This window comes from Jaculus jaculus, chromosome 1, assembly GCF_020740685.1.
Source record: "Jaculus jaculus isolate mJacJac1 chromosome 1, mJacJac1.mat.Y.cur, whole genome shotgun sequence".
Classification (NCBI taxonomy): Eukaryota; Metazoa; Chordata; class Mammalia; order Rodentia; family Dipodidae; genus Jaculus; species Jaculus jaculus.
In genome coordinates this window covers 126,049,680-126,068,266 of record NC_059102.1, presented here as the reverse complement: position 1 = coordinate 126,068,266, position 18,587 = coordinate 126,049,680, and the positions used below count along the sequence as shown (strand labels likewise).

The 18,587-nt window shown below is 45.6% G+C and overlaps 1 protein-coding gene across 4 annotated transcripts in view; it reads left to right on the top strand.

Moving 5' to 3' along the window:
* The window catches only part of Garnl3 (GTPase activating Rap/RanGAP domain like 3), a 204,984-nt gene that overhangs the window by 16,855 nt on the left and 169,542 nt on the right, over window positions 1-18,587 (top strand). For all 4 annotated transcript variants that reach the window (XM_045148042.1, XM_045148062.1, XM_004671646.2 and 1 more), the window contains exon 2: window positions 3,882-4,052. In XM_045148042.1, coding sequence (XP_045003977.1) covers window positions 3,910-4,052 — 143 coding nt within the window. In that variant the 5' untranslated portion in view covers window positions 3,882-3,909. The remainder of the gene's footprint in view (window positions 1-3,881; window positions 4,053-18,587) is intronic.

The window sequence follows — 18,587 nt, the reverse complement described above, 5'->3', positions numbered from 1 at the left end:
TGGAGTTTGTTTGCAGTGGCTACAAGCCCTGGTGCACCCATTCTCTCTCTGTCTCTCTTCTATCTCTTTGTCCCTCTCTCTTTCTTCTTGCAAAAAGGAGAAAAAAAAAAAAAGAGTGGGTATTAAACAGATAGCCATGAGTGGTGGCGTACACCTTTAATCCCATAACTGGGGAGGCAGAGGTAGGAGGATCACCGTGAGTTCGAGGCCACACTGAGACTACATAGTGAATTCCAGGTCAGCCTGAGCTAGTGTGAGACCCTGCTTTAGAAAGTCAAAACACAAAACAAAACAAAACAAAAACACAAACAGATAATCTAACAAAGTCAAAGTTCCTAGGGGTGTGTGTTGCCCCACAACCTCAATTCTGTCAACTGAGGGGCCTGGGATTTCTGGTCTGTAAAGGGATCCAGGTCAGCCTGGGGCCTAATGAGATCCTGCCCCCAAGAATGACAAAAGAAGACAAAGGCACTTTAAATCAGGAAGCAACAAAGGACAACCCCAACATACAGCTTATTTAAGAATAGCAAAGCCGACCATGAATCAGATCTAACACACAACCTGTCCTGATGTGGAAGGTGTGATTAGCACGTCCATTGCAGGCCTATACACCAGGCTTTGTGGTGGGCACTGACCTGGTGTAAGTAGGCCCTGTTACCTTTTGGGATGGCTTGGTTTCAGCTATGCTGCATCTCTGCTTGGGTCACTCTTCACTGCGCTGTGGGCTCAGCTAGGCTGCCTGGGTCAGTGGGTCCTCTGCTCTGATCTCCTGTGCTGGGTGCTGTGTAGCTTCCCCAGGTCTCCAGTAATTGCCGGCGCTGGCGATTGGGGAAGGGGAGGCTGACATCCACAGATTTTTAATGTAGGATGTAAGAATTGCATGCAGGTCTTCATGCCTGCACCAATGTGGACACTGCAGTTCACTTCGGATTGTGCACATATCAGTTGCTCAGTAACTGCATGTGGCCAGCGGCCCCCAAGCTGGACAGCACAGCTGCAGCCAGCTTTCCCTTCACAGGACTTTGCCTGATCTGAAGCCTTCTTTGGCTCCTTCCTATTTCCTCCTCTCCCTTACTGAGGAATTGAGATCACTTTCTGAAGAAATCTTTTACATGCAAGAATGATTTCTGTAATTGAAGGAAATCTCAAGTGTTAGAAGAAAATGTATCTCTCATCCTGAAGCTCTGCTTCATTATTTCTTTATTGTTTTAATGCTAAGGCAACTGTAAACTCTAGTGACACTGAGCATGTACCAGAGTAGTCCCCTTGCCTTTTGCCACGGGTATAAGGCTCCAGCCTTAGACGCCTGCCCACCTCTGCTGCAGAGGCAAGCAGGCTGAAGCCAGTCTAGGGAAGATTAGCTTGAAGTCAGGGTCAGGGTGCAGCAGGTGGCTTTTCTGACCCAGGAAAGGTGATGCCCAGAAGGAATGCCAAGGAGCCTTAGGGAGAGAGCAAAGTCACGAAGCGGCTGGCGGGCTAGTGGAACTGGAATCCTTCCTGTAGTAGGCACAGACTCACTGGAGTGACTTCTGTTTCTGACATGTCTCAGTCAGGCCTGCTTAGCACTCCTGGAGGAGTTTGAAGAGAGCAGTGCCTATCTGATCCCAAATACCCAGCTGGGTGGGGACCCTTTCCTTGTCATCCAGCTGAGCACGGGGGGGGGGGGGGGGGGGGGGGGCAGCTGTCTGCTTTTTTTGTTTTGTTTTGTTTTTGTTTTTGTTTTTCGAGGTAAGGTTTCACTCTAGCCCAGGCTGACCTGGAATTCACTATGGAGTCTCACGGTGGCCTCGAACTCACAGCAATCCTCCTACCTCTGCCTCCCTAGTGCTGGGATTAAAGGCGTGCACCACCATGCGGCGTGCCCGGTGGGGGCAGCTCTCTGTACAGACCCCTCCACAGAAGGTACTGCTCCCACCCACTATGTCTTCTGTCTGTTGCCATGTCATTGTCTTAGCCCCCAGAAAAAAAAAAAAAGTACAAAAAGAACCTTCTGATCAAAACATTATTTAAGAATTTTTTTTTTAATGGAAACAAAGAAAGGGCTTATTTTGAACCAAACATGAGTGAATGTGGCCCGGGGACAGACTTAAGTTAACTTGAATGACATGTTCTCACTTTTTATTTTTCCATTTCTAAGTAATTGGATTTAGTTGGCTTGTTTGTCTGTCACTTGAGGTTGAGGTGAGCAAAGACGCTGCTAATTGGCTCAGAAAATCATTTCAGTCAGAAGGAACATGGCTGCTGCTCTCCTAGCCAAGCAAACCTTCCCTCCCAGACAGCCCATGCCACCGTCCTCCGCGGGTGCATCTCAGGAATGCACTTCTCAGTGTATTCCTGGGAACAGTCTGTGTGTTAATTCAGCAAGCATTTACTGTTTACGTACTAGACACCATTACTCCCGGAATGTGGGGCCTGCTTCTTTTTGTCTCCCGTGTTGTTGCCAACCTAAGCCCTTTTTGTGGTGGCTCTTAGATGTTTTAACTAAAATTAGATACACTAAGTAGTACTGGGCAATTGCAGTGATGCCTGTTTATCCCAAAAAGCATTCTAGACCTATTTCCCCTGCTTAATCAATACCGCCTTTTGTCTAAGTAAATTTATTATTGTTTAAATTCTCACTGGATCTTCAGATCTATATTGGTTCCTTTGTTATCACTATAACAAAATATCAGAGGCTGAGTAACTTTAGAAAAGAAGTTTATTTGGGCTCATAGTACCAAATGATGAGGGGCTTTCTTGCTCCCTAAGTGCCCCTTGGTGGCACAGGGCATCACATGGCAAGAGAGAGAGAGAATGTGTGTGTGCACATGTGTTTATTGGCCTCTGGTCTCTCTTTAAAGGCTGCTAGGATTTAATCATGGGGATTCAACCCTAGTAACCTATTTAATCTTAATCACGTTTCAAAGGTCTTACCTGTACATGCTAGACTTAGAGTTTTTTTTTTTTTTTGATGTATGTGGGGGGGGGTTACACATGTTCAGGGGGTGTACATGTGTATATTTGTGTGGAGGTCAGAAGACAGCTTTTGGTGGTTCCTCAGAAACACTGTCCACCTTTTTTTTTTTTTTTTTTTTTAAAGAGAGAGACACCTCTCATTGGCTTGGTGCTTACCAATTACACTAAACTGGCTGGTCATCAAGCCCTGAGGATCTGCCTGCCTCTGACCCCCCAGTGCTGGAATTATTTATGTGGGGGCTACAGATCCAGCTTGGCTTCTCGTGCATGCAAGACAAGCACTTTACTGACTGAGCCATCTCCTAAACCCCAGGTTCCATCTTGTATTGGATCTTGTTTTTTGGTGGTGCTGGGGATTGAACTCAGCCTTTCACATGCCAGACAAGCACGCACCCACTGAGATATATCCCCAGCTAAGTTTCTACCTTCTTAATACTTCACAGTGGGGATTAAATTTTGGTACATGAACCCTTGGGGAACACATGCAAACCATTGGAACATTGATCCCACTGACATGACCTCCTGAGTGATATGATTCATAGTTGAGGAATGTCATGGCATTTGGACTACTCAGGAGCAGGACCTTCTAACCCAGGTCCCTGAATAGCACTTTGCAGGTGGGCCATGGTGTAGCCATAGTGGATACTGGGATCTTGAGTGTGCATTGGTGTCTGCCTCCTTCCAGCTTGTGACCAGGCTGTCCACAGGGAAGGTGCAGGTCAGGCGTGTGGCCCTGCGACCCTCTCTATCCTCGGGGAAGGTGCAGGTCAGGCGTGTGGCCCTGCGTCCCCCTCTATCCTCGGGGAAGGTGCAGGTCAGGCATGTGGCCCTACCTCCCCCTCTATCCTGGAGAAGGTGCGGGTCAGGTGTGTGGCCCTGCATCTTTCTGTGGTTCTAAGCACCTCCCCTGTCTCCTTCTGCTTCAGCACAGTGCCTCAGCTTCCAGGCCCGCTGATGGATCCACTGACCAAGGGGTCATGTGGGAGTCAGATGGCACAAACCCTTCTCTGGAAAGCAAAGTCATCCCTCTCCTTTGGCATCCAGCCCCTCCAGACGTGGCCAACAAAAGACCCTGAACTAGAGTCGCAGGTCAACCTGTAAGTAAGTAAAACAAGCAGTGTCTTGCTTTGGGCTCATGTTCACCATCACTTGGAATGGGAATGGGGAGAGGATGTGGAGGAGACTGAGATTCTGCTCTTGATGATGTCTTATTTGCATATTTGGCTGTATTCACTGGACACCTGCACTGGCCCAGCTCTGGATCAGACAAGATAGGCAATGCAGATTCACTTCCTATCTTCAGAGGTTTATGGCTTATGGGCAGATAACCACTGTTTAGTTAGCTTCTTGTTGCTGGGACAAAGTACCTGGCCCCAAGTAGCTGATGGGAGGAAAGTTTTTCTTTGGTTTACCAACTCAAGGGGAAGCTTCATGGTGGCAGGGAAAAGCATGGCACGAGCAGAGGCTGGACATCACTTCTGCCCCAGCAGGAGAGTGAGCTGAGCTTTAGCAAGGGAGAGCTGGTAAAATAACCCAAAGCCAGCCCCAGGTAACACCCCTCCTCCAGCAAAGCTCTACCTCCAAAATTGCTGTCCGCTGGGGACCAAGCATTCAAACACAAGAGTTTATGGGGGACATCTAATTCTAACTACCACATCCACTAAATAATCACTCAGGCCAATGCTAACAAGCTAGGATAAGTACCATGAAATATGTTGCCTTTATTCAGTCAACATTTACAGAATTCTCCCCTTGTGCCAGTATATAAAGGAAGATAGATATCATCTTAACCCTTGGATATCACCTAGCATATGAAAGTAAAAACTTTGCAATATAATGCAGAAGAGATATAATGCTAACTATATAAAATAAATAATACATCAAGAGACTAAGTGCCATAGGGTGGTGCTGTTTTCTCTGTGTACTCCTGAACCCCAGGCCTTTGTCACAGAATGGGATAAGATTTCTTGGATAAGTAAGTACAGGCATGAACGGGATGCTACAAGGGAATCAAAGGCAACTAGGTCTATAATGCCTTTAAAATAAAGGGAATGCTTTGACAGTCCAGTGTAACAATAAGTGTAGATGTCTGTTTGTACCCAGTGCTTTGGGGTGTCAATACCAAGATGGGGCATGGATCAGAATCACCTGGGAAACAAGAACATAGGCCTGACACTCACCCCCAGATACTTTCCATGGATCTGGAGTGGACGAAAGCAGACCCTGTAGGGTGCCTTCCCTCAAGGAACCCAGAGCATATGCAGGAGATGGACACGTAACATCTCCTGTGGGGCTAGAAAAGCAGCAGCTGTTGAATGCTTACAGAGGGAGTGAGTGACCTGCCGGAGGACAGGGAAAGGTACCTGTTGAGCTCCGCCTTGCAGGATGAGCCTGGTCTTGGTGTGGGAGGGTATGAAAGCCGCTGTGAACATTAGAGGTCAGGGCGAAGGCTCATGTCCATGAAGTTGTGTTCCAGCAATGAGGCATATGTTGACTTAGCTGTTGTCAGCCTGGCCTTCATGACAGTAGCTTAGGGAACTCAAAATGTACAGAAGTCAGGGCTGGGGAATTGCTCAGTGGATCAAGAGCTTGTAGTGCCTGCATGAGGACCAGAGTGTGGATCTCTAGAGCCCCCGTAAATGCCAGGTGATCAGGGTGGCTGTGGTGGCCTCCAAGCAAGGCAGCTTGCTAACTAGCTGAATTAGTCTGGGCTCAAGTGAGACACCCTGCTTAAGTGAAATAGAGGAGAGTAACTGATGAAGATGCTGAACGTCAGCCTCTGGCTCCACACATGTGCCCCCACACACGTGTGCCCATAGGCACATGTGAAAAATGTAGAGTTCTCTTTCCACTGTCCCTCCAAAAGCCTGAAGTCTAGAATGGGTCCTGAGCACTGTAAATTTTTTAAGCTCCCCATAGGATTCTCATCTGTGATAAATGTTAAGAAGTGAACTATATATGGAATAATTATGAAGCCCCTACTGCCTAGGGGAGGACTGTGAACTTTGCATTAGATTAGGCCTTGGAGCCATGGATAGGTGGCTTTGATGCTTTCAGAAGTAACACCATTTGAAATGTTACAGATTCAAAGGTGGTAGATTTGTGCTGGCCAGCTTCCTGTTCTGTTCCAAAAGGCAAGGGGCAGATGCTGGAGTCAGCGGCTGCTCTTCAGAGCTACTGCCACACCACCCATGCACCGCCTTGTAGGTGACTATGAGGGTTCATTGCCACGGTGATTGGGGACAGATTTCAATTTAATGCTCAACTACCTGAGCAAGATGCACTGAGGAAAAAAGTTGTAGTGGGAAGCAAGGAAACCCAGGGCTGTAAATGCCAATAGCACGAGTGGGGAGAAGGGCCCAGCTTCCTCCTTAGTGCTCTTTGAGGAGAGAATTTTGCTTGCATGTTGGAGGTAGTCTGAGACCTTCAGCATAAACACAATGTAGCAACTTGAGCTGGTGCCCTCCTGACCCTACTGTTGTATCTGGGTGAGGGGCTGGGCCTGGCCTTGGTGGTTGGCCTCAGGACCCACAAAGTTCCAGCTAGAATGGGGTAGTTGGGTCATCCTGGGAAGGACCAGTGTGAGCTTCTGGGTCCTCATGAAGATGCAGAGTGACCACTCCTGAGTTGGGAGCCTTCACTGGCTAGCCTCATCCAGCAACACCAGGGAATGAGTAGATCAGGCCAAGGGATGGACCTCAAATTTGGGGCATACATAAGGTGTTATTCTACCTTGAGCCAGAGGTGGATCTCTTTTGAAAAACTGTCAGGTGTTTCTCTGTGAACCATCACAGTATTCTGTGGACTATTCATTCACTCAGATATTATCACCTGTGTACCAGGTGCTGGCACCAAGCATTTTCCTATCTAGTCTTCTGAATGCGCGCGTGCATGTAGCCCCTTTATCCATAAGGAAGCAGAGACCCACAAAGGTCAAGAGATGTGTCTAGGACACAGCTTGTAATCCTGGGTTGAACCTGTCAATCCATCTCCAGAGCTCATCTGTTAACTTTAGGAAAGTTTTTATGGCAATGGCACATCGGTATCCTGGTACACTCAAGTACTATCAGGATCAGACACCAGTTAACTTGACCAAGCCAGAGCTGCATCTTGTGCTCGGTACTATGGTACTACAGAGACAAGCACTGGCAGTGGACCTGGAAAGCAAGCCCCTTTTTAAGCACTGAGCCATCTCCCCAGCCTTTTTGAAATGGACCTTGAAAAGGGAGTGTAGAGTCTTCTTTACTCTTCGGTAAGTTTTCCTAGGCAGAGGTGGGTGGGGGTATTCTAGAGGGTGAGACCAGCAAGGCCAAGGTACAGAGTAGGGATGGTCCTTGAGCATGTTTGAGCCTGGCATACCTCTTTTGTGGAAAGGTCATAAAGGGTTCGGACCTTGAAAAGGGAGTGTAGAGTCTTCTTTACTGTCTTTGGTAAGTTTTCCTAGGCAGAGGTGGGTGGGGGTATTCTAGAGGGTGAGACCAGCAAGGCCAAGGTACAGAGTAGGGATGGTCCTTGAGCATGTTTGAGCCTGGCATACCTCTTTTGTGGGAAAGTCATAAAGGGTTCTGGAAAGTCAGAGTTGGGGACTCACTGGGAGGATGGCTATCAGGGCCTCTTGTGGTTTTTAAGACAAGCAGGTGATGGCATGAGGTCTGGTTAAGACAAACCACATCACAGCTGCGTACAGTGAGGAGTAGGCTAGTTAAGGGATAGAACAGGGCGGGGCTTGTCAGGTGTGACAGAATCCCGACCCACATTGACCCACATTGACGTAGGGCAGGAAGAAGGATGTAAAGGTTTGTGCCACCAGCTGCGCACAGCCGTGGGCTTGGCATCAGGGATGACAGGATCCAAGTGTGGTCAAGTTGGAGGGTTCTTCTCTTATTCCCCTACCATACCCCACCCCAGCTCTGCCTGCTGGCTAAGCTGTGGGGTCCCAGGAAACAACCTACCTAGTCTTTATCATCACAGCTTTGCAGATGGAGGGCAGAAGTCTTCCTTACAGGTTGGAAGAACCTGGGCAAGGGTTCGAGTTGCCCAGTGTGGCCCACAAGTCCCTTCCTGGTTCTGTGGGACAGTATCCATCATTAAGGATAGACATTACAGTCCTTGCTCTGGTGAGCAGGGCAGCCTTGGAGAAGAAAAGGAGTGGCCAGGAGGTAGAACAGAATGGGGATGGGTGGTGAAAGCCATTGTGGGGGCAGTTCATGGAAAGCAGACAGTGAGGCCTATCACAGAAAGTATGGGAGGTTTTGTCAAAGACATGAATCATGGGATCTGCTTACTGAGCATTCCAAGTGGTGAGGGCCAGGCATCTGGTTGAAGGTGAGGAATGGGACAGAAACCTTAGGGTTGAGAGCTGGGGGAATGGGGCAGTCATTACACCTTTAAGAAATGTTTGTTGGCCCTCTCTCAATCAGTCTCTCTTTTTTAAAATTTTATTTCCATTTATTTGAGAACTACAGAAGGAGGGAGAAAGAGGCAGACAGAGTTACAGACTTCCATGTTTGCCCTGTTTAAATCTTGTTTTGGTGGAATGTTTCGTTGCTATGCCCAATGCCATCTTTTGCAGTATAAATGTTTATTCTGTGCCATTATGGGTTTTGGGGGGATTTTTTGATATTATGGCTCAGTTAGAACATCTTGGACTATGGGGATGTATGAACATCATTGGAATTAATTAAAACTAAAGGGACTTTTTATTACTTTTTTTTAGTATATTTTTGTCCATTATTTATTTATTTATTTGAAAGTGACAGAGAGAGAGGGAGAGAAAGAGGCAGATAGAGAGAGAGAATGGGCGCGCCAAGGCCTCCAGCCACTGCAAACGAACTCCAGACGCATGCGCCCCCTTGTGCATCTGGCTAACGTGGGTCCTGGGAATCGAGCCTCGAACTGGGGTCCTTAGGCTTCACAGGCAAGCACTTAACCGCTAAGCCATCTCTCCAGCCCTAAAGGGACTTTTTAAAGTTGGATGAATGCACTGCATTTTACATCATAGATGGTATTCAGTTTATGGGGACTAGGGGCAGAATGTGGTGGTTTGATTCAGGTGTCCCCATAAACTTAGGTGTTCTGAATGCTAGGTTCCCAGCTGATGAAGATTTGGGAATTCACACCTCCTAGAGGGAGTGTATTGTTGGGGGTGGGCTTATGGGTATTATAGCCACTGTACCCTTGCCAGTGTTTGACACACTCTCCTGTTGCTATGGTCCACCTTATGTTGGCCAGGGGATGATGTCCACCCTCTCTGCTCATGCCATCATTTTCCCTGCCATCATGGAGCTTCCCCTTGAGCCTGTAAGCCAACATAAACCTCTTTTTCCCACAAGCTGCTCTTGGTTGGGTGATTTCTGCCAGTAATGCGAAACTAACTGCGACAGAGTCCTGTCCTTCCTTTGGCTCTTACATTCTTTCTGCCACCTCTTTCACAATGGACCCTGAACCTTGGAAGGTATGATGAGATATTTTAGTGCTGAGCATTCCTCTGTCACTTCTTCTCATCATCATGGTGCCTTCTAAGTCATCCCAGAAGTCACTGCCATCTGAAAAGAGAAGCTTCTCTAACCATAAATGGGTATGAACATTAAGAGAAGTGCTTACCAGGTGGTTTGGTGAGCATAGTATATACATTTAGCCAGATACCAACATACATTAGACTCCTAGGACTCATGACTACCCCTGTTGTAGATTTTCAGTATCAGGAATGTATTCCTTCCCTTGGAGCTGGCCTCTAGTCCAGTTATAAAGTGGTTGGTTTCTCCCATAACAGACATGCCACTCTTGTACCTGCTCATTCATTTGGCCTAACTGGCCAAATTTAAGGCTTGGAGTATCCACTGTTGAGTATCTCCACTGATCTCTCTCTCTCCCATTGAACTGCATGTAGTGTAGCTTTTTTCAACTTTCTTGTCAGCTGGTCTCCATGGAGGAGGTTATCAGCTCAGTTCCAGCAGGATTTCTCAATGGCCTTGCAGCCCAAGTATGTGGAGTCTTAAGCAATAGGGTCTTACCATCTATTCCTGGTGGGAAACCAAGGGCCTCGCCAATAGCCTGTGATGTTTTGGGGGCATCAGAGACCTCCTTGGCTAACAACTCACTGGAAGGTATCCCATCCCTGGCACTGAAGATTTTCTAGGAAGAATCTGTGGCTTCTGGGTGTTCCATTGTTCAAAAAGTAGGTTTCCATATGACTTACTTGTCCTCTTAGATTTTGATTAGCCCTCCCTCCACCTTTCCTTTACTCAATCTCTTCCCCTGAGTTCACTTAGGCCTTTTTACCCTCATTAATCTGTTCTTCTACTTACATATATACAATACCATCCTATTAAGTCCCTTCCTCCCTTTCTCTTCCCTTTATATCCCCTTTGTAGCTTACTGGCCTCTGTGTGAAGGGGAGGGAATGGAATGGAGATGTAGGGGAAGGGGATCTGTCAGCTGGTTCTGCCCTGCAGCCACTCCTCACACTTGATGCCTGGGAAGCTTGCTCTCCCACTCAATCCTGGCTGTGTAGCTCAAGGCTGCAAAGGCTTCTCCACACCCTGGGCTACCATGTTACTGTCTATACCAACACCTACCACTTTGGTTCCCTTCCATTATTGTGTGTGCCATTCTCTCTTTTTGGGTCTCTACAAGAGCCTTTTCATCTTTGTGCCCCTGCCCAGCAGAGGGCTCTGCACTTTGTGAACACTGTGTGGCATCTGCCGGGTGCTAGAGTGAGACCCTACCTTGAAAAACCAAAATAATAATAATAATAATAATAATTGTTGTTGTTATTATTATTATTATTATTATTTAGAATTTTGAGGGCTAGAGAGATGGCTCAGCAGTTAAAAGCACTTGCTAGCAAAGCCCAATGGCCTGGGGTTCAATTCCGCAGTACTCACATAAAGCCAGATGCACAAAGTGACACATGTCTGAAGTTTGTTTGCAATGGCAGGAGGCCCTGGAAAGCCTATACTCACTCTTTTTTCTCTCTCTCAAATAAATAAATATTTAACAAAATTTAGGATTTATTTTTTTGAGGTAGGGTTTCACTCTAGCCCAGGCTGACTTGGAATTCACTATGTAGTCTCAGGGTGGCCTCAAACTCATGGTGTTCTTCCTACTTCTGCCTCCCCAAGTGCTGGGATTAAAGGCGTGCGCCACCACACCTTTTCTTTCTTCTTCTTCTTCTTTTTGTGGAGAGATAGAGACATAGAATGGGCACAACAGGGCCATAGAATGGGCGCAACAGGGCCTCTACCCACTGCAAATGAACTCCAGGTACATGCACTACTTTGTGCATCTGGTTTCATGTGGGCACTGGGGAATTGAACTCTGGTTATTAGGTTTTGCTGGTAAGTGTCTTAATCACCAATCCATCTTTCCAGCCTGCAAAATTTAGGATTTTTTGTTTGCTATTTCTTTCTAAGATAATTGTTTCAGTGTTGAAATCGTAATATTGCAATAGCTGTAATAAAAATGGCATTAAGATATAAATGGTTTTGGGCTGAAGAGATGGCTTAGAATTAAGGCATTTGCCTGTGAAGTCAAAGGATACAGGTTCAACTCCCCAGGACCCACATAAACCAGATATACAAGGTGGCACATGCATCTGGAGTTCAGTTACAGTGGCTGAAGGACCTGGCACACCCATTATCTCTCTCTATCTGCCTCTTTCTATCCCACTCTCAAATAAATAAAATAAATTTTAAAAAATTTTAAAAGATACAAAAGGTTTCATCCTTCAAGTGGGAGATGAAATTTCACAGGGGCATCAAGGACATAAGCTGCAGTGGAGCCACAGTAGATGGTCACACCATCACAGGGATACTGGGATCTACAGTTCCTAAACCAATGTGAGTTGTCAAGCACACATGATGTCAAATGGATCTTTTTAATAAAAATATTTTTATTAATTATTTGCCTAAAAAAAAAAGAAATGTTTGTTGGGAAGACAGATCAGAGGCATCATCCCCCAACTTTACAACTTATAACCTTGGTTCCAGGCTATTACTGATCACCCATAAGATAAAATTTCTTCACAGGCATGTTACTGTTCAGTCCACTGGGGAAAGCAAAGAGGCTGTCAGAAATATGGTCATTCTGGGCCATGTTCCCTAAAAGGATGTCAGCCAAAAAGAGAGAAATTTTAAACATTCTTAGTCCCCTTGGAATTATCTTCAGATTCTTATTTGCTATCGGGCTTTCTTATGCTCAGTCATGGCAGACTGCAATAAAGTTATGTTTCTCAAAGATCCTGAAATTTAGGGCTGTAGAAATGGTTTCACAGTGTACCAGGAACCAGCTGTTGCAGTTCACCGCCCTTGAATCTTAGTGGGTACGCATGAGCAGGAGGGCCTTTTTGATCTTTGAGGAGATTGCCCATGTATTTTTTTATTTTTGAGGCAGGGCCTTCAATCTAGCCCAAGTTGGCTTCACTGTAGTCCTAGGTTGACCTCAAACTCACAGTAGTCCTCCTGTCTCTGCCTCCCAAGTGCCACCACGCTTGACTAAGGAAATGTGTCATGTATTTGAACATTCATCACCAAGGCATATACTAAACAATTTTTTACTCAGACACTTAAAAATATAGCTTTGAAAGACAGTGCATGCTGCCAATGGAAAGACCACCTTATGTTAAAACAGTGCCCAGAAGGAAGACTTTTAGCTTACAATTAGGGGTCATTCTGTTCCCTTGCTCTTGTGTTTCCATGAAGGACCTTCTCCACTCCTGTGAGAGGAAAAAGTTGGGCACCTGATGTGTCCCATCCTTTGCATGTCCCTTTGGGATCTGCTGCTGCTACAGAGCTTGTGCTTTATTTCACCTCCTGCTTACATGTGGGAAAATCCACCTGAATGTTCTAGAAGCCTGCTGCCTCTGTCTCCTATTGGAGCTTGACAGCCATAAGACAGCAGTTCCCTTGGCCACCACCTGCGTGGCCATCTGCCTTTCTATACTTCCACCTCTCCCATTGGGTGTGCCAGGGTCTGAGCTTGGGGAAAGCAGTACGCTGCCCATTTGGCCGTAGAACTTGGGCTTTTTGGCCAACAAAACACTGATAGTAAGGAAATCCGTGTTTTTATCTCCATTTGCCTGACTCCTGTCACTAATTCTCAACTGACTCCAACCACAGAGAAGAGAGAAATTGATTTATCGACAAGCTCCCAACACTCCAACACAGTGAAACAGGCCAGGATTTATAGAGCAAGTCTGCTCTTTCCTTTTTATTCCTTTGTTCTTCCCTATCTTTACAAGTGTCCACATGTAGAAAGCACTCACATGATATCTGTTGGGTGTAAGCTGAAGGAAATAGAGCAGAGGTGCCTGTCAGGAGGTGCCTGCAACAATACAGGCCTGAGCTAAGGCAGAGACAGTGGAAATAGAAAGGCAAGAAGGGCCAAGAAACCAAGGACAGTGTGGGATTCTATAGATATTCGGGCAGATACAAGGCGGCATGCCATGGCATTATAAAAAAAATCACCAAGTATTGAAAACCATGTATGCAGAGGTTTAGTTAAATAAAATATGATACATCTGCCTGGACATGGTGGTACACACCTTTAATCTCAGCTACCGGGAAGCTGAGGCAGTAGGATTGCTGTGGGTTTTGAGACAAGCCTAGTACTACAAAGTGAGTACCAGGTCAGCCTGGGCTAGACTGAGACCCTACAGAAAAAAACAAACAAACAACAAAAAACCAGAAGCTCAGAAGTTAAGGCACTTTCCCTCAAAGCCTAAGGACCTGAATTCGACTCCCCAGCAGCCATCTGAAGCCAGATACACAAAGTGGTGCATGCATCTAGAGTTCATTTGCAGTAGCTAGAAACCCTGGCATGCCCATTTTCTCTCTCTCCTTGGAAATAAATAAAATATTTAAACAACAGCAGCAACAAAAAGACACATCTCTCCAGTGGAACACAACAAAGCAGAGAAAGGACTACCTGGAAAGAGGACGGTCCTCAGGGGACTAAGGCCAGGGAGAGGGGACAGAAGAGGGTTATGGGACAGGAACATGACCAGATTCAGTGGTATACTGTGCAGCTACAAGAAAAAAATACAAGAGCTTTTTTGGTACTGATTTGCAAAAATCACCAGGATACATCAAACAAAAAAATGTAACCAGGCAAAGAATAGGACTATGTGTTTAGCTATTCCCTGACTTCCATGGGGTTCCAGGACCCCGCCCCTGCAAGAAACCAAACTTGGTACATTATATAAAATGCATAATTCGTATACAACCTATAGTATCCTCCCCTGTTCTTCACAGCATCTTGCAGTGACTTAGAATAACAAATACAGTGTAAATTCTATGTCAATAGTTGCTATACGGTATTGTGTAGGGAAGGATGACAAGGAAAAGATGTTTGCACATGTTTAGCACCAGTGCAGTTTTGGGGAATATTTTCAACCCATGGTTGGTGGAATCCATTGATGTGGATGCAGAGGTACGACTATAGTGTGCTACCATTTTGGTAAGGGTAAATATATATTTCCCTCATTGTAAATGCATACAGCATCTCTGGGAGGAAGACAAGAAATCCAGGGTATTCCTCCCAGTGGAAATAGAAAGGAGAGAAGGGAGGAAAAAGAAGAAGGGAGGTTTTCCTCTTGCATCCTTGTATACGAAGTGTGTTGTTTTTTTTTAAATATAAAACACACACACATTTTTAAAAATGACATCATGGAGGGAGCCAAGTAACTAGCTATACTAGTTAGACACTGATGTGAAAGGGGATTTAGGAAATGGCACTGAACTTGAGTGACCTGAAAAAGGCTGACAGTCCTGCTAACAGAGTGAGGAGAGTCTGATTTGGAATGTGTTATGAAGTGAGGGCTGCTAGGTTGTCCATGGAGCTCCATCTAGCCGTTGGAAGTTGGAGTTTGCAAGTGAGGAGAGAGATCTGAGTTAGGGGTTTGATGTAGGAAGCTATGAGCCTTGAGGTCATGTTTGAAGGCTCAGGAGGGAGGGGCCTGGATTGACATGAGAGGAAGGTGGATCACCAGCATTGCAGGTGATGTGGGGTTAAGGATGCTGCTGAGGGACTAAGGTGCCCCAAGATGACTCATTTGTTGCTGCATTGTGTGGCATAAAAGCAGGCAAGAAGATGGTCTCAGTTGGTCTCTGTCCCTCTGCCCCCCCATGGATATCCTGGCCCCTTTCTGGATGCCCTTCTCAGGTTGAGCTCTGAAATCCCAGCAGGAATAACTGCCCAAAGCAACCATTTTCCCTAAGGAGGTTATGCCATTACTAAGAATAACATTCCTTTGATTATTTGAGTCTAGTTCTTTCCAATTTTATATTCCTCAAGGACCAGCAACCCATTTTTGGTGCTCTCTTCAAGTCAAAGGACAGTACAGAACACCATGAGGACATACTGCAAGCAGCAAGGAGATAGTAGTACTTGTGAGAGAGAAAAGGCCATCTTTTGGACGGTCCTGCCAAACATACACCTTAGCCAGCACACATTTCTATAAATCCCATTTTGGCCTTAGAAACTGGCTGACTGTTTTCTTGTCATCTCCTGTAGTAATAAGTGTTCTTAGGTTTTTTGGTTTGTTTTTTTTTTTAAGTTTTATTCAGTTACTTGAGAGAGGGGGGAGACAGAAGAGAGAGAGAGAGACTGGACATGCCAGGGCCATAAGCTGCTGCAAGTGAACTCTGGATGCATGTGCCACCTTGTGCATCTGGCTTATATGGATCCTGGGGAATTGAACCTGGAGCCTTTGGCTTTGCAGGCAAGTGCCTTAACTGCCAAGCCATCTCTCTATCCCAAGTATTCTTAGTTTTAATAGCTTAGCCTCTTGTATTTCTACATATTCCATTTATTCATTAGTTTGCCCTCTTTAAAGAACAACTTCCCTTTTCCCACTACTATCCATCATGGGGCATTTCATAGTTTCATTTTCTTAGGAGACTATTTCAGTTCAGCTTCAAAAGTAAGTATTTTTAGAAACATTTCAGAGTCATACTTTGAGCCTTAAAAGAACCATTCAGGAGTTAGCTGCTCTTCTCCCACTGCGTGGTCTGGGAGAATCCCACACAGACCAGCATGGAGCGCTCCACAGAGCTCATTCTAAAACAGCCCAGGGCTGTTTCCTTTTGAGTTACCTCAAAGTAGGATCCCTGTCAGTTCCACAAGGTATGTTTATATTTGAGAAGACATTTTCACATACAGATACTGACTATGAAAGAGAAAAAGCAAACAGGAGAAGCTCTCCTCTTGCCCTCCCTGAAACAGGGTGAACGTTTCCTCACATGAAGGCATCCCTCCCTGCCCTGCACCAGAAAACAGCTTGTTTCCTCAGAGCTGGAGAAGGCACTGGGTGGATCTGCTTAAACCAACCCTATTAAATATCCCTTGTCTACCATTTATTTTCCCAATATTCACGTTTCCACAGTTTAACACCTATAGGAGCCCCAAACCCATTCCCTTTGTCTATTCACTTGACATTGTATTCCCCTTTGCTGAACGTGGCATGTAAGTCTCCAAGCCAAAGTATTTCTTTGTGTTTTCTCTTCCTTCTTGTGGAGCCTCCATGCATGGAAAACCAAAAGTGGGTTTGTATGCATTTTCTCTTGTTGATCTGTCCTTGGTCAGTTTAATTTGTGGGCTTCAGGTACAGAGCATAAAGAATGTTGAAGAAAAGTTACCCATTTCAGCTGGGCATGGTCGCGCACGCCTGTAATCCCAGCACTCGGGAGGCAAAGGTAGGAGGATTGCCATGAGTTCACAAGGCCATCCTGAGACTAGATAGTGCATTCCAAGTCAGCCTACCTCAAAAAATAAAAAAAATAAAAAAGTTGTGTTCCTGACAGATATGTTCTCAAGGTGAGAACATTGTAGACTGTAGCAAATTCTAGCTTTCTCCTAGTTTACCAGAAAGATACTTGTTCCTCCTCTGTGTTGTTGATGCTCCAGTATGAGCTCTGATAAGAGGTACAGATACACAGGCTCCCCAGACATCAAGATGCTTCTAGATGCCTTTTCTCATTAAGTCCAGAGGAAGTACTATGATTCTCAGTCTTTGTTCAGTTAATTCACTGAGTGAGTCCTGTTTTACCATTGCCATCACTGAGGCCCATTAGTTGGATGTTCCTTCTGGAGCAGACCAAGTCAAGTAGTTACCAGGCAACCTTTGTGTGATACAACTTCTCTAAACATATAGGTATTAATTTACCTAAATCTTGTTCAAAGTTCTGTATTTTCTTTCTATAACTTTAGTGGGTTTTGTTGAGCTGTAACTTACATGCAGTAATACACAAGGATCTTAAGGAGAACAGTTGGATGCATTTTGACAGTTTTAGATGATTGAGTTTTCAAAAACTGTTGCAATGTCAGTCATCTTCACTTAATTGTGTTGCCTACCTTCTGAAAGACACCATTCTCTAGACATAGGAAACATCAGCTTTCTGAATGACATTTGGTAACTGTGACAAGTCCCCCACAGCACGATCTTTATTCATTCATATGACTGGCCTCAGAAATGGTTTTTTTTTTTTTCAGATTAACCTGATGTAACATTTAGTCTTTTAATATCTGACTCAAAAAAAAATCATATGCATGTGCTGTATCACTCAGCTCACTTCACTTTGTGCATTGTGAGCGCAGAGATTGTCTCCCTGGGCCTGACCCTAGAGAACACTATGACATAGTCTGTGTGTTCACCCTTTCCCTTCCCTAGCCACTTCCGCAATCCAGCAGGTCTCACCTCCATGTTGCTCCCAGGCTCCTGTGAAGGAAAAACCTTCGCACATGAGAGGGCATGGTGTGGCTCTTAGGTATATGAAGGACTTTCTGACTGGCTTGTATGTACTCAAACATCCACCATCCATTATTCAACACACCTTACTAGGAGCCAGCTCTGCGCCAGGTGTCATGTCAGGTGCTGAGTAAGGATTCGGCTTTAAACAGAAGCAATGGCAGAGCCTGTCATTAGGCTTAGATACTAGTGGGAAGACAATGTTGATCACATAGCTCTGTAATTTCTAGAGTCGGGGAAGGGATGAGAAGGCGGCAAATTGAGAAAGGACACTCTTGGTCCCCAGGTGAAAGGAAACTAAGTTGAAGGAGGGGGGAGGAAGGCAGTGTGGCTGAGGGCTGGAGAGAAGGAGGTTCAGAGCCAGACAAGACAGGTGGCCGGGGGAGTAAGTGATGGAGAGGAAGTTTAGGAAAAATGGAAGGGTGTAGATGTAGGACCAGCTGGCGGAAATTAATCTGTGAAGGATTTCAGCTCGATATAGAGAAAACCTGCTTAACAGGAAGAATCAGGAACCTTGGGCATAGTGTGTCCTATCTATAGTAGCGAGTAAGTACAGTCTGGAGATTTATTTTCAAGTGCCTGGTAGAGATAACAGGTCACAGATGATAGGTTGGACACCAGATGGTCCGTAAGTCCCTTCACCTGGAACTCTCCAGACTCTCTTCCCACTTGGGGATTTGGTAGGGGAAATGCCTTTCATTGGCACCCAGTGGGTGAGAAAGGAGCCTGTTGGTGTTTCTCAAGCTGGCTGTAACCTCATTGTTGATGGAATGCATTTTTGTTAAAATTACAGGTACATAGATAGATTCCACCCCTGAAGATTCATACCAAGGAAGTCCACAGTGGGAAGTGAGCATTAACATATTTAGATGGAAACAGTCTTAAA